Raw genomic sequence first — 22,196 nt, forward strand, 5'->3', positions numbered from 1 at the left:
GGACACTTTTTGTCTTCTTACACGCCTATTTGGAAAAAATGAACTGAATGGCATGTCATGCATTTACTCTCTGCTGACAACACGACATTGACTACGAATATCTGAATGAATGAACTTGGTTCGCTTATGCTCCTAAACAAGTTTACGCGAAATGGCATCGATATTGTGAACAAAAATATCGATAACGTGGCTTGGCTTATCGACTGAGTTCATTTCATACATGAGAGTCTCTGGCATGACGTAGAAACGCATGAGGGGCCGGGAGAGGATATGTGGTGAAAGCTTGCTGGGGCGGCGTCAGTAATATTATGCATTTCTATTTGTGTGGCAGTGTATCTAGCCGTCGGCATGTGTGTTTTTTCCAAACGATAAGAAGGTTTGAAGAAAGTGTCGGTAATTGTTGTGAACTGAAAGCTATAGATATTCGAAGAAAAACATAAGCTACTTTATATTCTTGCACATAAACAAAGAACAGCTGACACAATCCAACGCTTGTTGTGTGCGCTTGTAGTGCAAAGTAGGTTTTAAAGTGTTCCACGCTAGCAAGTGGAAATACGGCTAGCTAAAAAAATTAATAGTCATGAATAATCAGTTGCGAAAATTCTCAAAAATAGAACATGAATGCAAGATCCCAGACTTTTGAATTGGTAAGTAACGACGGTCCTAGCCCATAGTTGTTGAAAATTACCAAACATTTTCGGTTTGAAGTGTACTACAGAACTATTTAAAAAGGGTAGATGCGCTAATTCGTCTTTGTGTAAAGTAATTTGTATCAGTGGCACAAATATTGTGAAAAAGCGTTCCTATTTTCAGTACCGGCTGTGTTAATTGCGCCGGTCATTACGTCTTCTTTTTACTTCGTATCTGCTCTTGCATTCGAATCACGACAATAAACCCAGGTGAATATATTAATATGTTAGACGTGTTTGCATAACGACAAAGGCATTTTAACATGCGGTTAGAGAAAGTTGAGTTTACTGTTAGGTAATGAGTTGAACTTCTTCATTTAAAAAATCAATTTTCTGTAGTTGTGGCAAGTTGGAATGTGATGTTATTTTTGTTACGGTACGAAAGGTAAATGAAAATATTGTTTCTGCGTGCATTTGCTAACACCCCGCCGCAAAAATATAAGAAAAAAATGTCGTGAATCAATTTTCGTATTCTGCGGAATGAACTTTTGTGAAGGGACATTTTACACTGAATAAGAAAGCGTTTCAGTTCGTAGCTATTTAGTGTAATTCAGTGCTTTTTGATTACGTTGTCACAATGGACAGTTAATATCATGTTTAAATATTGTGAACAGTCTCTACCATATGTTTCTCAAAATTTTTTCATACTCTCTTCAGTCTGTCCTCTTATCTCAGCTTTTCCAGAACCTCATTTAACTCTATGGATGTGTTGGGTACTTGTCTAAAGTGTGGGTCTATGTGCTGTATTCACTGTATCGCACTCATTTTGAAAGTTTGTAGTATATGAATTTTGCATTATATAACGTTTTTGGATATGCAGTTTTTAATGGATTTTTTTAGCTTTTTCCATATTGATCGAATAATTAGTATTGATACATCAGGCTTTAGATGAAATGGTCTATTGTAGGATTTCATGAACTTTGATCTACTTATACCCATTTCACACGTATTGGTAATTTTTAGATATTTTATATAAGAAATAGGCACATTCTAAAATATATGCCTTTTAAAAAATGTGAATGTATCTGCATAAGTCAGCAGTTAAACCTGCAGAGTCCTGTTATGCAGCTGATGTTACCATTTTACTTTTTGCATCTGATGTGAATTTTCTGGATATATCAGAGGACAGGACCAGAGTCTATGAAGAGGAGTTTTGCAACAATGCTGCAAGCAAAAGTATCAATACCTAAGCCCCTGTCATATAACAGAAAATGACACATCAAAAGGCAAATGTAAAGTCCGTATCACCTTGTTTTGAAGAAGCCAAAAGCAATTAATAAGATGCAGAAGTACAGAAATGTGATAGTGCACTAAGTCCAACTTGAGTTTTCTACACAATATTATGAAATTTGAGGAATTTAAGAAAGAATATTTAACACATGAAATGGATGGTGTAACACAACAGAAGAAAACAATTGGAGGTAAAAATGATAGTGAGATATGGCTCATCACATTAAGTGACAAATATGGCTGTAGTGGAATATTAAGTTTCCATTGTTAGATTAGTAAATAATAGTGAAGAACTTCAAAAGGAAATGTTTGTGTTCAGGAAAACTTCAGCATAATCCCAGTAGTAAGACATTACATGATAATAGAACAAGCATATTATCTTTGTAAGCTGACAAAAAAATGGAAAAACATGATCACATGGAGAGAGCATCTCTACAGTATGAATTCAAATCAGATGATGATGTGACAAACTTGATCCCACAGTCTCTCTTTCAAATGGTAACTTCAAAATCAAATTTCTTGCTAAAAATCTCAACAGTAGTAAATTAAAAAGAACTGTGGTAAGACACTCCTTTACAGTTTCTTGGGAGAAAGATCTGATGATGGCAAAAGAGCACAATAAAACCAAATCATATCCTTTACTGATGGGTAAAGAAATGGAAGTCTATTTCCACAATATTGTTACTCTCTCGACACAGCTTCAATTGTGGAAGAAGAACGGCACTTAAGGCTGCTCCAGTCCACGACTGATTTAGACCAATGGTTCCCAACCTCGGGGTAATTACCACCTGAGGAGTAAAATATAATTTTCTGAGGGGTAAAAGCTAAATGGTTCAATTGTTTGTCACAAAACTAAATTATTTTCAAAAGATCACTACTATTATCACCATTTCGTAAGTCTTTAATATTGATTATATAAGTTATCAATAATTACTTTTCTCAATTAGTAGCATTAATGTTGATGGTGTTAAGGCAGCAACCAGCCACAAATTTATTTTCAGTTCCTTTATTACTGGTTTTGAATCATTATGATTTATCTTCAGATGCTTTTCATTCTTTCATTACGTTTTTTTTACATATTAATTGTCCTAAAATATAAATAATACATAATTATAAGCATGCCACTCAGATGGTTGCATTACAGATTTTCATTGGATGTGACTTACGTGAAATGTCGGTTTGGAGTGTTTGTTTTCATTACATTCGTCCAACAGATGTGAATTCATTCCCACTGCATTCTTATTGTTGCACACACAAATTTTTCTTGCTGAGCTTTTTAGATTTGTCACAGAAAAGATTTCTAGCACACACCACATGTTTTGATACAATACAAAGTGCTTACAAACATATGAGTGACAAAGATACTATAGTATTTTGTGACATCATGAAGATGTCCCATGTTTGGAAAAAGTTCATAAATTCACTTAAGCAACTGAAACACCTTTTACACTAGTACAGGGAGACATTGATAGTGTGAGCTTTGTGGTAAATACTGTTATATTAATTATATAGTTGATCCATTTTTTTTTTTTTTTTTTTTTTAGTACTGTATAGGTAAGACAGTAGGATACATTATTTATTTACATTTAGCATCATGAGAATTGTAGTAACACATAAATTTGCTACTTGATCTGCAGATAAGCATAAGAATATCATTTGCTATGGAGGGTGGAAAATAATTTTTGGAAATTTTTCAGGAAAGGGGTGTTAGCTAACTCGGTTTGTTCATTAAGGATATAGTCTGGGGTGCTGTTCTCTCTCTCTCTCTCTCTCTCTCTCTCTCTCTCTCTCTCTCTCTATCTATTAAATATCATTTCATTCATCTTTCATCACTTTAAAAATAAGTGTTCCAAGAAAAGCATTTCATTCTACAGATTAGATAGGTGCTAAAGTTGGAGATGATGCTTGGGGGGGGGGGGGGGGGGGTTACTAGCTAATGCCTGACTGAACCTGAGGAAGGTTCAGAACCACTGATTTAGACAGTCTTAATTGGATATGCATACTTAGCACTGAATAAATTGACCATGGGCTGGAGTGAGATTCCCTGGTGCTCAGAGCCATTTGAACAATTTTTTTGGAGTGAGATTTCCTCTCTTCTCCCATAAATTAAGCAGTGTGTGGGTATTACAAATATTGTCTTATGTTGAGGCTGCAAGGATTGATGTGGGTGTGCGTGACCAAAAGTTAAGATGGCAAAATATTAAATACATTGCCCTTGCAGGTGTCATAGCAACTGTTGCCACTGCTATAAATTTAGCCATTATTAAAATGATTCTTTTGGCAACAATTATGAAGAATGTAGAGCTCAAAATTTATACATGCAAAACATGTATACATGCATTAAAATCTCTGAAGAATTATTTTGGACAGATCAATAAAATCAAAAGGTTTAAACTCCAAGCACTATGTGCAGCAGAATACGTTGCTACATTATTTTATCGTGGGGGAAGTAGAGGGAATGGAGAACATGGAAACAGTCTGGAGTTGAAATCAGATGCTACATAATGAGGGGAAAATATGTAAGTAAACAGAAGAGACAGATGTAACTGAACAAATTTTCCATTACTTCAACAATCACAATAACAGAAATAAAAGGACTGAGAAAACGCGAAAATTGTGTGGAAGAGATGAATAGGTTATATGAAGAAATCAGTATAGAGAAATAGTTAATACCTGATTGTGGACAATCTCAGGTTGTTTAGGAAATGTGAAGAATCTCCACTGAGGACAACAGACTGAATTAATAAAGTGCAAAGAATAGAGCTAAATGAATACCAGATGAAGGAATAAACCAGGTTCATACAATAAAAGAAATAATTACCAATGAGCAGATAATATTTAGTGACTGAATCTTCAAGTTTGCCTCGAATGTACATCGTGCTGAATCTTCCAGATAGATTAAAACTCTGTCCTGAGCTAATATTTGGAACTGGGGCTTTAGAATTTCATTAGCACTGTTAACTGTTGTGATGTGGCTTACTGAATTATTCATTTTACATCTTGTAATGCTGATAAGTGTGTTATCCGCAACAGAAAAACATCCAGATTCAATGTTTATACTCAAATTCTTGCTATAACTTAGTAGTAGTTTCTTAATTGTCACTATGTGAAGGTAAAATATAAATTAATTTGTTCTGCAAAGACTTTCGTTTTTCATTCAGTATTTTTATTAGTCATGTAAAGTAGAGAAATGGTTTTGGTGCTTCTTATAGGCAATGAAGAGGAAATAATGGGCTCTAGATTAATGATTAATTTTCTTTTGGCAGACTGTAGAGGGCAGACAAGTTGATGAAGCTGTAGCAAGTCTTTTTCACACAGTACTTTTCCACCGATCATTGGGTAAATTTCGATATAAGCAAGAAGGTAGTTACTCAGTAGGCACTGTCGGCTACTGTGATGTGGACTGTGATTTCATTGATTTTACATATGTAAGTATTTGAAATAATGAACTTTTAATTTGTTGTGGACTTTATTTCATTATCAATTTCATACCATCTGCAGTTGGAACATACATTTATTTGCAAACGAAATATAAATTGAGCACTATTGGAGCAACATTTTGACACTTTGATAAGAAAGGTAAAGAGCTGGTGTTAGTAACTGCTGAAATTTTTCATGATCAAAATGTATTGATTTCCAGCTTCTGGGTAAGATATAATCAAGAGTGACATAGCTTCTTTGTGAAAGTAATATGTATGTGCCACTTCAAATTGGACTTGAGAAGGATCTTGCTATGAAATGTATCCTTTATCAGTTCACTATCATGTATAACAAAACATTCACATTTAAAATAAGTGATGTAATTTGGATGTTTACTGAAGTGACACACACTCCTTAGTAGCAGAAACTGCAAATAATGTTTTGACAACTATTGAACAGTTGCCAACAAATACTGTTGCATACTGTAGATAAAAAAGAGCATTTACTTACCCTTCATCTGGAGTTTACTTCATCAATAACGTAACGTGTGTGTGTTGGGGGGGGGGGGGGGCAGTAAGAAGATGTAATTATCAGCAGTTTTGGTATGAATTGATTTTGAAATGAGAATTTTCTCATAAATTATCCCACATATTTTTGTCCTGTCTTGCAGCTTATTATTCTAAGTCATCTTTCCATTTACATAGTACTTGTTGCACAGAGCACTTCAAAAGAAAAATGTTTAAACTTCCTCTGACCACCTCTAAAACTTTGTAAGTACCTGTTTTCTTGAACGCAGTTACTTAAACTACTGTCTTAGAATAGTTATATTGCATTATGAACTTTGTCATTTAGAAATGGTTTCAGTTGGGAAAAAGTGGATTTTTCAGGATTAAGAGAAGTATTGTTATTCTCCGGATATTTGTATATATTTAGTAGTGGCCTCTTAACTATTTATAGGACAAAATGATTTTGAAAAGTGAGTATAAGTTTCTGAGATTTTAATGGCATGATGACAGCTTATGTATTACACAGCAGAAAGGTCTAATCTCAAAAGATTGATTTTTAAGATATTTCTTAATACAAAAGGATACAGAATGAACTTTTGAAATAGAAGTACCAGAAATTATTCAGTGATTATAGAAACAAGCCTTTATTGTTTGCTGGAACTTTCTCGTGGGTGCTTGGTTCAGTTAAGTCACACAAGGTAGCACTATTTTTAATAGATTGGTCCTTTCGTGTGCGACTGTGGTGAATACCTCTCACAGAGCTCTAACAGAGATTAAACTGAAACTTTGAAATAATATTGCTAAATAGGATAGTGTAAAGAGAACACACGAAGCAGAAAAAATTTTTAATGAGTTGATGCAACTTTACTGACACTGAAGATTGGGTTGAGCAGTCTAGTGCCTTACTAGTCCTAATCATATTGGCAGTGGTGTGCCCTTGTCTTCCTCTGACCTTTGGAGAGTCCCATTTTTAAAACTGTGTGCTTTCACAGTACCAATGAAATTCATATTGTGAAATTTGTGGCTTACAAGCAAATGAAAATAGGTCGGCAGATTCCTGGTGAGTTGTTCTTTTCATTGATATACCAATATGATTGCCCAGAAACATTGTACGTCTGATCTTTTATTAGCAGAAACTTTTTTCTTTAATTCTCAGTATCTCAAAGTAAAGGCAAATGTCAAAGTTGCACTATGCTGAAAGGGTAAAAAAGAACTGCGCCACATGCTTCCCAGTATTGAACCACCCCTTTCAGGTTCTTTGCAGAAACCTTTGTGGAAGTGTAGTATGTCCTGAGGGATTAAAACTGTTGGTCAGATATTGTTACTTTGTCTTTAAAGCAAAACAATTCAATCTTATGAACTTAGTTCCTTTTAGGCATTTTGAATAGTTACTGCTGCGATATACGTTCCTTTTAGGCATTTTGAATAGTTAATGCTGCAGTATACGTCTCTCTTGCAGCACTAGAATTAACCTAGAGTTAAAGCATCATACCTCTCAAAGCAAATTGAATGAACAGCTTACAGCTCTAGTTAACCAACCAGTTAAATTAATCAACAAAAATAATCAATTTTTGAAAATATAAGGTAATTAGACAGATAAAAAAGTTTGTTCACCAAGCAGTGGCAGGATAACTCACACACACACACAAGGGTGTTAAAATTTGCAAGCTTTCAGAGCCAGTGGCTCTTATTCTTGCACAAGGTTCGAAGGGGAAAGAAGAGGGGTGAAGGAAAAGGACTGGTGAGGTTTAGGAACAGGGGAACAGTTAAGGATAGTCACCCAGCACCCTGGGTCAGGGGAGACTTACCGGACAGGAGGAGAAGGAAAGACTGATTGTTGAAGACTGCATCGGATGGTTTGAAATCCTGAGAGTTTCAAAGTGGAAGATAAGTTAATGCGCAGGACAGAGATTAATGCCAAAACATCGTGCATGAGTTGGAGTGGAAAGCTAAGTGCATTTTATGTGGTAGAGGTGGGAGGCGGAGGTGGCAAAAAATACAGGTAAGAAAATGAAAGAAATAGAAAACTGAAAGGGAGTGAAGAAAGGAATAGTTACTTTGAAGAAACTAACATAAATTAAGCCCAGATGGGTGGCGGGAACCAGTGTCATGTTGTAGTGCCAGTTCCCACATGCGGAGTTCTGAGAAAGTGGTGTCTTGGGGGAAGAACCCTGATGGCAGGTGTGGTGGAAACGGGCACTGAGGTTATGAATGTTATGTTGTACAGCATACTCTGCAACAGAGTATTGTGTTACTAGTGTATACCCTCTACCTATGCCCATTCATATTAACTCATGACTTTGTGGTAGTCATGCCAATGTAAAAGGCTGAACAATGTTTAAATAAGAGGTGGTATGCGATGTCATTTCAGAGGCCGCTCTCCCTTTGATAGTATATGTTTTGCCAGTTATGCGGCTGGTATAGATAGTGGCACGGGGATAGATAGTGGTATGAGGATGTATAGGGCAAGGCTTACAGTGGGGGCTGTCACAGACGTAGAAGCCGTAGGGTACAGAGATAGGTGCAGGAGGAGTGAAAGATCTAACAAGGATATTGTGGATATTGGGAGAGCAACAAAAAGGTGTTCTAGGTGTGATGGGCAAAATGTTGGACAGAATCAACCTCATTTCAGGGCCCAGTTTTAGGAAGTCACAACCTTCATGAAATAGCTGATTAATACACTCAAGACCAGTATAATACTGACAAGGGGGGCCATGACATCGGAATGACTGATTTACTTCAAACTTTGTACATCTTTAGTTGGCCATTAAAGCAACATAATGTGCAAGTAATGAGGTGCACTACTCTGGCAATTCCAAGAAAATTGCAAGAGAAGTTTTACGCGTCTTTTATATGGCTAATGTGTGTAGATATTGGCTGTTACAGCTCATGGTGGTCAAGTAATAAGCATTAGAACCTTAAAAGATGAACTTGTATGAGGCAACCGTTAGATTCCTGCTCAAATGTGCATATTAATCTTTTTTTTTTTTTTTCATCACTGGTCATATTAATTTATATGGCATTTGAGAGGCAATATAATGAAAAAAGACACTGTGTATTTGCATGAAGTTTCAATTTGTTTTCCATGTCTGCATGATAAGTAGCATCCTGTAAGGTGTGATGATGTGAGCATGTCCGATGAGTAATTGTGCATTACTCTTGTGATTTGGCACATTGTAACTCATTATATTACTGATCATGAATAACATCATTTGCATTATTTAAAACTTTTATCCATTATGAATGAGGAACACTGTGACTGATGAATAAAGGTGTCTTGTAATTATTGAAACCAGTCACCTTTTGTTTTTTCCTTTAATTTTTTTTTATTCCGTTACCGGATTCGAACTGCCTAGCGATTCATCAGATGGTACATTTATTAATTGTCTGCAGCAATGTGGAAGTCATGTAGAGTGATTAATAACCATTGGTTGGATTGCACTGCAGTACAATTAACGTCACAGGCAAACATTCATTATATTTTCCAGATTGCTGTGTTCACCTATATCCAACTAATGGGTATTAATCACCGTACACAAATCCCACAGTACTGCAGAGAATTAATAAATGTACCCTCTGATGATGAATCTCGAGGCGGTTCGAAACTGGTAATGCAATAATAAAAAAAAAATGAAGAACAAAACAAAAGTGACTAGTTGCAGTAATTTCAAGAAACCTTTATTCGCATAATTATTTATTTAAGTTTGACATGGGCTCTCAAAGTCTGTCCTTCATCTTTGAAAATTTAATTACATACAGTAAATAGGCAAATAACATAGTAAATTCACTAAAACTTCATGAAAATGCATGTGGTTTTTTTCCACTATATTACCTCTTAGATGTCACGTAAATTAAATAATGCGACCAGTGATAATAAAAACATAGATTAAAAAGTGTTATCAGGACTCCAACTGTTGTCTTGTCTACGAACCTCTTCCAACATGCCAAGGCTAACCACTTGACCACAGTGACTTCTTACGGTTGGCATCTTCGCACAGCTACATCAGTTACATAATACATGTAAAACTTCTCTAGTGATTTTCTCAGAATTGCCTGAGTAGTGCCCTTACTGCTTGCATGTTATGTTGTTTTAATTGCCTACTAAAGGTGTACAAAGTCTGAAGTAAATCCATGATCCCAACATTGTGGCCTCCCCTTGGAAGTGACAAGTGGTGTACTCCGAAGTTTTTTTGAGGCATGAGTAGTGCCAGGACTGGATGTGATGACCTGGAAAATCTGCTTTTGAATTAGGCTGATCGTGTAATTACATCCGGTGAAGGCTGAAGTGAGAATGGTGGTGTATAGCTGTAAAGAGTCTGCATCTGAACAAACATGTTTGCCTCAAATGCCAAGGCTGTATGGGAGGGAATGTTTCCATGTCAAACATTCCCTCTCACACAGCCTTAGAATTTGAGGCAAACATATTTGTTCAGATGCAGACTCTTCACATTAATACACCACAATTCTCACCTCAGCCTGCACTGGATATAATTACTCCACCAGCCTAGTTCAGAAACAGATTTTCCAGTCCATCACATCCAATCTTGGAACTACTCATCACTCCAAAAAACAACTTAGGATTACACCACTTGTCTGTCAGTAATATACTGGTCTTCAGTGTATTAATCAGCTACTTCAGCAAGGTTATGACTTCCTAAACTGCACCCTAAAATGAGGTCGATTCTGTCTGACATTTTGCCCATCACACCTAGAACATCTTTTTGTTACCCTACCAATCTCCACAATATCCTTGTTAGACCCTACACTCCTCCTGCATGTATCTCTGTACCCTATTGCTCCTATGTCTGTGACTGTCCCCGCTGTAAGCCTAGCCCTCTTGCCCTATGCACCCTCCTGCCACTACCTATACCAGGCCTGTAACTGATAAAAACACACACTATCAATGGGAGAGCCACCTGTGAAATGACACATCATATACCAGCTGTTATTTAAACATTGTTCAGCCTTTTACATTGGCATGACTACCACAAAGTTATCAATTAATATGAATGGGCATAGGCAGAAGGTTTATACTGGCAACACACAATGTCATGTTGCAGAGCATGCTGTACAACATAAGTCATAACCTCGGTGCCTGTTTCCACCACACCCGCCATCGGGGTTCTTCCCCCAGACACCATTTTCCCAGAACTCCGCAGGTGGAAACTGGCACTACAAGAAGTCCTTGATTCTCGCCACCCATCTGGGCTTAATTTACGTTAATTTTTTCGGTCTTGGTGTTTCTTCATGGTAACTATTCACTTCCTTTCAGTTTCCTATATCTTTCACTTTCTGACCTGTCTACTTTTTGTCACCCCACTCCCACCTCTTATAATGTAAAATACACTTAGCTTTCCACTCCAACTCGTGCATGATGTTTTGGCAGTAATCTCTGTCCTGCACATTACTTCATCTTCCAGGTAGAAGCTATCAGGTTTTCAAATCATCTGATGCAGTCTCCGACAGTCAGTCTTTCCTTCTCGTCCTGTCCAGTAAGTTTCCCGTGACCCATTGTTCTGGGTGACTATTCTGAACTCTACCCCTTTTCATAAACCGCACCAGTCCTCTTTCTTCACTCCTCTTCCTTCCCCTTCAACTCTTGCGCCAGAATGAGGAACCACTGACTCCGGAAGCTTGCAAACTTTAATACATTTATGTGTGTTTTCTCCTGCTGCTGCTTGGTGAGTCAATTTTTTAGCTATCCAAGTACATTATATTTACAATCAATTAAATGAATGTCTCAAATGCAGTCTGTGAATATAGTTACATGATGATTAAAGTGTGATGAAAATCAGTTTTCATTTAGTTTCTAACTCCGAAGTTTGTCTTCAGCTTGACTGGCTGTACAAACTCGCACGCTCATTAAAATTATTTTTGTGAAGAAGTAAATCTTTCCAGTAGCTTTTGTCAGGATTTTAATAACCAGCAATAAAAACAACAAGAGTCATATATTTCATTTAAGTGGTTGTGTCCCTTCTAAACAACTCATTCTGAATATGCAGTCTTCTCCTTGTAGTCCTGTCTGTATTACCCATGGAAGAATGAAACAGGTCACAGGTTAGTTTAGGGTTTTTCTGTTGGTCAAAAGTCCTTCATTTACAGGAGAAAGGGATGTATAGACTTCCTGTAATATCACTCAAGTACAATGGCATTTTCTGCTAAGCACAGTAAGAACTTTGCTCCATTTGCATCAGTTTCATGAGAGCTGTTGGATAATTTTGTGTGTGATTTGGTCCTTAGACTATAGCAATCTGTGTGCATATTCACAAGCTGACTGATTGTCTATCAGTAATGAGCGAACTGTGTAAACAGTGTTCTCAAGGCACGAATGTTGCATCCTGTGTTGTAACTAATCAACTGGTTACTTTAATTTCAGATCACTTCTTCTGAACTGGAAATGTTTGGCTGTCTGCAACTGAACATCCTTTGACTCACTGATGCTTGGTTTTTCCTTCTTTTTGTAACTTTGAAATTAACACCATAGAGTCTGAAATATAGAACTGTTTCTGTTGGTCTATGACTAGACAATGGTTTGTCTACAAACCACTTTCAAGACAAGACCTCTATGTGCCAGTTAACTATGTGAAAATTTACCATTACATTCCTAACTCATAAACCCAATAAAATCTCCCTAGACAACCTTCAAACTGATATAATCAAGGTTACTGATCACCTTTTGCTGGAGTCTGTGAAGAATAGTTGCACATAAGAGAGAGATGATTTTATGTAATGTATGCTGTGTTTTTAATTTTTGTACAGCATATATTAAACAGTCAATTATAATAAAACTGATTGTGTTTGCAATCTGCAAAGTTGATACTTTTGTCACTGTAATAATTCATCTGGAGAGAAATTTCAAAGTTGGGAACTCTTTAAAGCATTTGAATAACTTTTATGTCTTCTGTAAGTCGGGCTTGGTGGTCTAGTGTTAAAGGGCGAACCTGGAGACCATAATGTCAGACACTGGAATTTTTCTGTCTGCCTTTATGCTAGCCTTGAGCTCTAAATGATGTCAAGATACACCAGGAGTGAAATGTGGTTCAGATTCCATTTTAAACTCTAGGTGCCCTTTTCCCAGTAGGATTTCCAGGGTAGATTAAGTGAGCACAAGTCACCGAAGTGGTGTCCAGTGGAAATAACGTGCAGACAGATGGTTGAACATTTCTCCTGGGTGGTGTGCAGCCAGTTATGTCATACCAATATACCTTCTTACACCTTCTGTGTATGCAGGGTGCTCGGAAATTCCAGTTACACACTTAAAGGGCTTTTAGAGGGGGGTGAGTAGAGAATATTTTGAAATGGAACCATGGCCAGGCATGTACTGTTCCCATGCTACAACCATTTGAGAACATGTTGGTAACACAACTACTTTGCAAGTAATTGCTCAGGTGTGGCCCAGTACATCACTTTTTTTATAATTCCACTCACTTATTAACTGCCAAAGAAATTGCTTGTGTACTTGTTGACGGATTCTCTTCAACGTGATGCAGTACGGCCTCTTGCAGTTTGGGTGTGTGGTGGCTTCTCATAGCATCACAGTCATGCCTGATGATGGTGAAGGTACACTTTCTTGAAGCCATTGCATAAATTGTGGCAAAAAGAGTACATGATGGAGTCGGACGTTGTGGAAAACGGTCTTAGTAAAGGTGACTAGCAGTTCTTCCATTACCATGAGCTTCGCCATTCAGAAACACCATATTAATGTATTCTGTAAATGTGTACTCGACCAAGTTGCTCTAACATTCACAGACACATGAATGTGGCTTGAACCAGGTCAGGGAGGTAGGATACATGCCAAATGACATCATCAGCCGATTTGATGTAACAGTCCCTCACCATGACTACCCTTTGCATGCCTACCTAGTGAATGCGTTTTATTTTGGTCCAGTACTGGCAGTTTTAAAAATTTATTTTATTTTTGGTGCAAGACTGCACCTTTTTGTTTGGTTTTTCATTATTGCATGTTTTGTATTTGGGCCTTATTTCTTACTGCACTTTGTTTCAAGCAACTGTGCATCCACACATTGGCATATCTTTCTTTGTGTGTTCACTCTCAATAATATATAGTAAATATATCCTAATAAATGGTAGAGGATTCTTATAAAAGCACCAGCTGATTCTAATTAAACTGATGGTGTTCTGAGTGCTGTGGTGCAGGCTGTATACATTGTAGGATGCTGAAACAACATGCATATGTTCAATAATCAGTGTGCTTGCGGAGTATACTGAAAAAATAGTAGTTCCATTTTCTGCCACCATGTGAAAATATGGTGCTGTAAGCATTTGGAATGTGGTTTAGTTGCAGGAAAAGGGGAGGAACGATCAAACATAAGGTAATGGTGGTTCTGTCACTTTTGTTAGAATATGGTCATGAGTTATAATGTGTTCAGTATGGTCCCTGGCTTGGCAGCATACTGCACTAATAACACTACACGGTCTACAGTTGCTTGCAGATTATTCAGTCTAGTCAGAGCGATATGTCATCATATGATGTCTTTCAGATCTGGAAGAGTTCGGATACATCCCCTATTAGACATGATCCCTACAACCAGAAGTCACATGGATTTAGGTTAGGGGATCTGGAAGGCCACATATGTTGAAACTGCCTGGAGATGATGTGGCCCCATCTTGCATGAAAATAGCTGTTTAAACACAGTTGTGTTCTTGCAAAACTGGAATCATGTGTTGCACAAGGAGGTCCTTATAGTGTGCAGATGTTGCTGTACACCTAACAGGCGTGCAAGGTGTCACCTTCTCGAAGAAAAATGGACCGAGAATGAATGAGCTTGCAAAACTACACCACAGAGTCACATAAGCTGAGTGCAGTGGATGTTCTTGCACAACATGTGGCGGAGTAAATCCCCACATGTGACAGTTCAGTTCTGTGCATTCACGGCACCATGCAGAGTTAAATGGGCCTTGCCTGTACAAAGAATCTTCCCTGGCCACATGTCATCCACTTCCATGTGTGCCAAAAGAGCGAAGGGCCAAGTCATGGTGTTGTAACCTATCTTGGGATTTCATTTGGTAGATGTTCTGAATGCCATACCAGTATAAAATGCGCCACAAAATCTTCTGATCTGTTGACCAAAGTGGAAACAATTCCCAGTTCCTGTGACACAGCTTGAGTACTGGCTGCAGAATGAGGCATGGGCTGTGCGGTTAGCTATAGCTGTAGCAGCTTCAACTACTGCCATGGGAATGAGCCACCTCCTTCTCCCTAGTGATCTCCCCAATTCAACTGTTTCTCCAGATTTCTTGATCATATTCTTTATCCCATTTATTGACATGGGGCATCTTCACAGCTGTTTCTGTCAGTGATATTCCTACTAATGTTGCTGCTGTTCTGATAAACCTTTACCTGCAGTGCATGTTTTTTCTTCTCAATAGCCATTGCGTTTCTTATAAAAACTTCAATCTTATTGACTGTTTACACCAACAGTCATTTCATAAAAAAATCAACTAATGTCGCCAAGTGACAAACAGCCTACTGTTGTTTAAAACACAAACATTTCACATGTGCCTGTTTAGAGTGCCATATTTTCTCCAGCCGGTGGAAAGTGGAACTATTATTTTTTTCAGCACACTCCATGAGCACACTGATTAATGAACATATGTACGATGTTTCAGCAACTTGTGAGACATACAGCCTACCTTGCACCACTCAGAACACTGTGTTTAATTATAACCACCAGGTATTTTCTTCTACCACCTTTCTTTTGTGCTGTGGCATAAGCTTAAACACATTGTGTAGTAGAGACACATGAAACTATGCTATTGGCCATTTTCACTCTGTTTGTACCCTTGTGGAGAGCGTGTGCAGGTGAATCTTACAGGTCCTGTAAGTGGGGAAAGAACTTCATGTGTCACATCCCCGCTAATTTGAGAGAACGTAGCAATGTGTCAATATGGTCAACTGTCCCCATACTTGATTTGTAAACAACAACACAGTATGGTTTCTCATTTGTTGCACCAGTCTTTCTGTTGGTTTCTGCTGTCTCACATTTTTGTGGTATTACAGGTAGTCAGTAACAATATTACTTTTATTATAGCACTTTGTGACAAGCATTACATCAGTAATGCCCATTCATACAAAAAGTGCCAGATGTGGTTGTCTCATAGTTAGGAAGTCAGGGGACCAACTTTAGGTTTGAATGCCAATTGTCAACTTAAAGTGAGTGTTCTCATTTGAAATATGGCTCCATGAGTGTTACCACTATGTTGGCAAATTTCTCCAAATTGTGGAAGCCAGATCAATGATATAACTTGTCCAACAGTTGTACAGCACAAATGTTTTGTATTCCATACCTACTTCTTTTGGATGATGTGTACTGTTTGAAAGATAATTGCCCTTTGAACAATGACAGACTTTCATTGCTGCAGTGTTTTTTATATGGGTGAAATACATTGTGAAATTCTAGTGTAGAATAGCAGGTCTCCTTAATTTGTGGAAGAGTTGTCACTAAAATGAAGCATTCTCAAAATCAATTAAAAATGATCTCTGGGACACATATTATGTTCGAGTATAATGACTTTTCTGGAGACTAGAAATCTACTCTGTAGGAATCAGCATGGGTTTCGAAAAAGACGGTCGTGTGAAACCCAGCTCGTGCTATTCGTCCACGAGACTCAGAGGGCCATAGACACGGGTTCCCAGGTAGATGCCGTGTTTCTTGACTTCCGCAAGGCGTTCGATACAGTTCCCCACAGTCGTTTAATGAACAAAGTAAGAGCATATGGACTATCAGACCAATTGTGTGATTGGATTGAAGAGTTCCTAGATAACAGAACGCAGCATGTCATTCTCAGTGGAGAGAAGTCTTCTGAAGTAAGAGTGATTTCAGGTGTGCCGCAGGGGAGTGTCATAGGACCGTTGCTATTCACAATATACATAAATGACCTTGTGGATGACATCGGAAGTTCACTGAGGCTTTTTGCAGATGATGCTGTGGTGTATCGAGAGGTCGTAACAATGGAAAATTGTACTGAAATGCAGGAGGATCTGCAACTAATTGACGCATGGTGCAGGGAATGGCAATTGAATCTCAATGTAGACAAGTGTAATGTGCTGTGAATACATAGAAAGATAGATCCCTTATCATTTAGCTACAAAATAGCAGGTCAGCAACTGGAAGCAGTTAATTCCATAAATTATCTGGGAGTACGCATTAGGAGTGATTTAAAATGGAATGATCATATAAAGTTGATCATCGGTAAAGCAGATGCCAGACTGAGATTCATTGGAAGAATCCTAAGGAAATGCAATCCGAAAACAAAGGAAGTAGGTTACAGTACGCTTGTTCGCCCACTGCTTGAATACTGCTCAGCAGTGTGGGATCCGTACCAGATAGGGTTGATAGAAGAGATAGAGAAGATCCAACGGAGAGCAGTGTGCTTCGTTACAGGATCATTTAGTAATTGCGAAAGCGTTACGGAGATGATAGATAAACTCCAGTGGAAGACTCTGCAGGAGAGACACGCAGTAGCTCGGTACGGGCTTTTGTTAAAGTTTCGAGAACATACCTTCACCGAGGAGTCAAGCAGTATATTGTTCCCTCCTACGTATATCTCACGAAGAGACCATGAGGATAAAATCAGAGAGATTAGAGCCCACACAGAAGCATACCGACAATCCTTTCCACGAACAATACGAGACTGGAATACAAGGGAGAACCGATAGAGGTACTCAGGGTTCCCTTCGCCACACACCGTCAGGTGGCTTGCGGAGTATGGATGTAGATGTAGATGGGTGTAATTAAATTGAAAACTGCAGTTTTTAAGAGAATGTGTCTCGACTAATTTTCAGCTTTTCATAAGGATCATAAGCAGACAAATGCAGTGGGGAAATAACTTCTTCAAATGCCATATTTCCACCATGACTATCTAAAATGCAGGGATACTTTGGTATTTGCCTTGGTATGAAAATATAATCTATTGGCTTTGTGTGCTACAAATTTCATCATACTTTCTAATAAAATATCAGGAAAAAGAGTAGGATGATGCAGTATTGTCATAATATGAACTTGTCTGAAGCTGAGTCATCAAACACATGCACAAATGGATGAATTTGTCATAGTCAAACCTGTTGCTAAAGCATACTTTTTTCCCAAATATTTTGCTTGCACTTTGAGACACTTCAGATTCTCAAGAACTTTCATCTCTTGTTGAAGCAGGTGGACGTTATATCAGTTCATAGACATGGCTCAGAACTATTACTTCAGGATTCTGTCAAAAGTTGTTGCTGTGATCACAATCAATGAGTTTTTACATTAATATCGTTGTGCACAGACTCTGACTGAGCAGGCCAAATGTTGAAAAGCTATTTGACACTCAGTGTGGCTATATGGCTCTGTGTTTTAACATGCCCAGAGCATACAGGTACACGAGTGGAAGCATGTCTTAATGCATTAGGAACACACCAGGGTCTCCATGGCTGCACACCCTAACATGTTCAGTGCACCTGAGAACAGGACCTAGGCATGTGTTAATCCATTATACATGAGTCAAAGAATTAAAAAAATAACCTCACTTATCACTACATGCATTGTCTAAACCTGTCAATTCAAATTTGATTGCTTCCTTGTTTGGAAGCCAACTTTTTTTAAAAATGTAAACTGAATATGCATCTTTTGATGCATCAAATTGGTATCCCCATAGTTCTCTCCTTACTTTTAGGAATCATTTATTCTCGCAAAAGCAGGATGAGTTGACATCTGAAAATGACTTCGTTATTAAAAACAACTTTTTGTATAATTTAGTTGGGAGCAATGCTGTATTGTGGCATTTTGTAAACAACAAAAGAAATAATACAGTCATAGGTATTTGTTTCAAACTTAGGTGACTTTTCAGCAGTTGTGTGCTGAAGTTGCTACGCAATTGGGTAGTTAAAGTATTTTAGGAAGATGATCCCAGTGTCACACCTCTGTTGTCATAAAATTCAACATTGGTACAGTTACTAAAATTGTTCAACAGCTTTCTGTGCTCATTATGTGACAGTGTTTCTGAATTACACATAGTCATCTCCATATGGTGGTACCCAAGGGTACAATAATTCTTGATTTCCGAACAAAAAGCTGTGAAAATGGGAACATGCCATGAGTTAATGTATTAAAATTACTAATGGATATGATGTGTTTCTGTAACCAGTTATGATGTGTGGATATATGTATCATAATAATCCTGAAGAAAAACAAGCCAGTACACTTTGGAAGGCATCATGTTCTTCAACACAAAGATAGACAGAATTCATTCTATATGCAGCAGATGACAATGGTTATTTATTTCAACTATGAGAATTTTTTTGCCATTTTACAGGATTTTTGAAGTTAAACATTATCAGAGAGATACTTATCATTGGCAAATTGTAATTTTTTGCAAGGTTCTTTTCTGTTCCAGTTTTGAAAGATCTTTATAGTGATTAGAACTGCCTGTTCTTGAGTTTGCCACCCACTGAAATCTTTGCACCCTTCTATGATATTTATTTTATGCTGCTTCGTAAACTTCCAGATTAACATCTTGAATACCTCAGAATAACCCTTCTTCCTGCCATTGGTATTTAATCATGCAACTTAATTTCTAAGATCTTACTGTTTTATATTTGATATGCACCCTGCTATCAGTGCTTCAGATTTCGCACTATTCGCGTAGTTGGGCATATGAACATGTTGTTTTGCTGGCTATTATGTTTATTCTTTTGCAGGCAAGGGAAACACTTCAGCAGTTCGCTGCTTCATTCCACAAATTACTGTTAAAGAGCAGGAGTGGCTGGGTGCAATTGTTATAGTTGTGGGTGGTACTAATACAATTGTTTTTGAAGTAATTTTGCTGTGTGTTAAAACAAATAAAGATAATTGGTACACTGAAATAGTCTTAATGTTGTTGACTAACTTTATTGGTTAACTGTCATGATACCAAAAGTTCTGCAAAAAATTTACACAGGCTTTGTTTTGTAAGGATGTAACTACATTCTGAATACTAGTAACATTCCACTGCATTTTATTGAAAGAACTTTAGTTTTATGCTGCACACTGTAGGTTGTAACTCAGATTGCACTGTAATCAGCTAGCTTATTGTCTGTACATTATTGGCTTCAAATTTCACTACAGAGCTTGTAATGTGATGGCTGAAAAACTTCAACTAAAGTATTAAAATGGACTAGATATGTTTCTGTATCATTTTATAGCTTATGTGTTTGGGTCATCTGTGAGTACAAATGCAGGACAATAGTTTTTGTGGGAAATAAATGTATTAAAAATGAGCAAAATAGAAATGTTTGCTTTGGCTCGGTTTATATGATGTCATTCCTGTCTGTTGTTTGAGATGGGGAAATAGGCATATAATCAGGAAAGATGCTCTGTATTATTAATTAAAGATGAAAAAGACATTACCATTCTTGTTTTTATATTTTTTTTGATCTTCTGTCTGTATTCATGTTTAACATCAGTTTTCAATTTTCAGGTTTGTTGTTCATCTGACAACCTTGATCGTACTCTAAAGAGAGAAATTTCAGAGTTTTCAGAAGCCCTGCGTGGAAATGATGGCCCAAGCTCAGGACAAATTTCGTTAGAGTTTTTCCAGAAGAAAAAGAATCGGTGGCCTTTCCAGACAGAGTGTATACCTTGGGAAGTTTGGACTATAAGGCTAGAACTTATAAAACTTAACAATGAACAGGGTGAGCATAGGATATCTTTGTCATATTTGTTGTTGTTGTTCTCATGCTATTGTCTCCTGTGCAAACCTCTTCATGTCTGTGTAACTACTGTAATCTACATCCATTTGAACCTGCTTACTGTAGTCAATATTCGGTCTCTCTCTACATTTCTTACCCCTCCCCCCTTTTCCCCCCTCCTGCACCTGCAGGTGCATGCGCCCCCCCCCCTCCCTCTCTCTTTCTTTCTTTCTTTCTTTCTTTCTTCAATTATCAAACTGATGATTCCATGATGTCTCAGGATGTGTCCTATCAACTGTTACCGTCTTTCATTCAAGGTGAGCCACTAATTTCTTTTTTCCCCAGTTTCATTTACTACATCCTCAATAGTTACTCAATCTGCCCATCAACTTTTTATTATTCTGGTGCAGCACCGTTGTCTGAATTACTTATTGTCCATTTTTCACTTCTGTACAAGGCTACAATCCAAACCAATACCTCCAGAAAAGTTGTTGTATGACTGTAATTTATATTCAATGTTAACAAATCTCTCTCTTTCAGAAACTTTTTTTTGCCATTGTTAGTCAGCATTTTACGTACACTCTACTTCTCCATTGTCAGTTACTTTAATGCCCATATAGTAAAACTCATTGGCCGCTTTTAGTGTCTCATTTCCTAATGTAGTCAGCTCTGCCTGATTTACTTTAACAAAATTCCATTACCCGTAAACAGTCATTTTGGAAAGCTTTAAAAATAATAGAAGAGACACTTGGAGGAGAATAATTGTCGATTTATAAAAGAGGAAGAGGATCAATTGTAAAATGCCATATTTATAATGACACATCTGGAGCAGCTTCAGATTAATTTATCCTCTGTTTCTAATTTTAGATCTTGAGGAGGCTCGTAACTGGGTCGAAAAGAGATACATGAGAAGTAATTTAACCCATATAATGAACTCTCATAAAAACGGTACATATCAAAACTAGACTGTAGAATATGTCCAGAAAATTTATACATTGTTCAGATACTTAGACAACTGTGTGGTCTATTACAGTTATGAGTAATTATTGTTTCTACTGTAATGTTGAATTTGAGAACTAGCTCGGCAAAAGTATGAGTAATAGCAGACTGCAATTACTGTAAAGTGTGTATGCTGTCCTTTACATTTCTGCCAATGACTTTAAATGAACATTGAAACAATGGAGATCTGCTGTGAAGTAACCCTCAAATTTAACATTAGAGGTAGTGAAATAATGAATCGTAACAGTAAATAAGGCAAGGGTGGGAAAATCACAAATGTATATTGCATAAAAACATTATCATTTGTGGGGTACCAGATTCTAATGTCAGGAAATGAATGTGTCTTAAAAAGACAAAGGTTCATACTTAGGAACATTCTCACAAAGTATAATAATGAAAATCTAAAGGCAAAACTGTGTGTTGACATTGATTGGTAAAAGATCTTGAAGAGATTTTGTGTGCCTGGAATACTAGATGACAAGCAGCTCAGTGTGCAGATGTGCTTGTAGTTCCGGGCATCACTCGACAGCGGTTTCTTGTGCGCGGTCACCACACGGTTGCCATCTATTGATGGCGCCATCCTGTACACCTCCAACTCGGACATCTATGGCGGCTTGACATACACCACCCACACCTCTGGTTGGCAATTGAAGCCCCCTGTTTATAAGCATCTGCAGGAGCTGG

The 22,196-nt window shown here is 37.5% G+C and overlaps 1 protein-coding gene across 1 annotated transcript in view; it reads left to right on the forward strand.

Moving 5' to 3' along the window:
* The first annotated feature begins 239 nt into the window (after positions 1-239).
* LOC126470642 (autophagy-related protein 101) overlaps positions 240-22,196 on the forward strand; it is a 31,402-nt gene continuing 9,445 nt past the window's right edge. The window contains exons 1-3 of the mRNA XM_050098624.1: positions 240-647; positions 5,186-5,347; positions 20,303-20,516. Coding sequence (XP_049954581.1) covers positions 618-647; positions 5,186-5,347; positions 20,303-20,516 — 406 coding nt within the window. The 5' untranslated portion in view covers positions 240-617. The remainder of the gene's footprint in view (positions 648-5,185; positions 5,348-20,302; positions 20,517-22,196) is intronic.

Source organism: Schistocerca serialis, chromosome 3 (assembly GCF_023864345.2).
Source record: "Schistocerca serialis cubense isolate TAMUIC-IGC-003099 chromosome 3, iqSchSeri2.2, whole genome shotgun sequence".
Lineage (NCBI taxonomy): Eukaryota > Metazoa > Arthropoda > Insecta > Orthoptera > Acrididae > Schistocerca > Schistocerca serialis.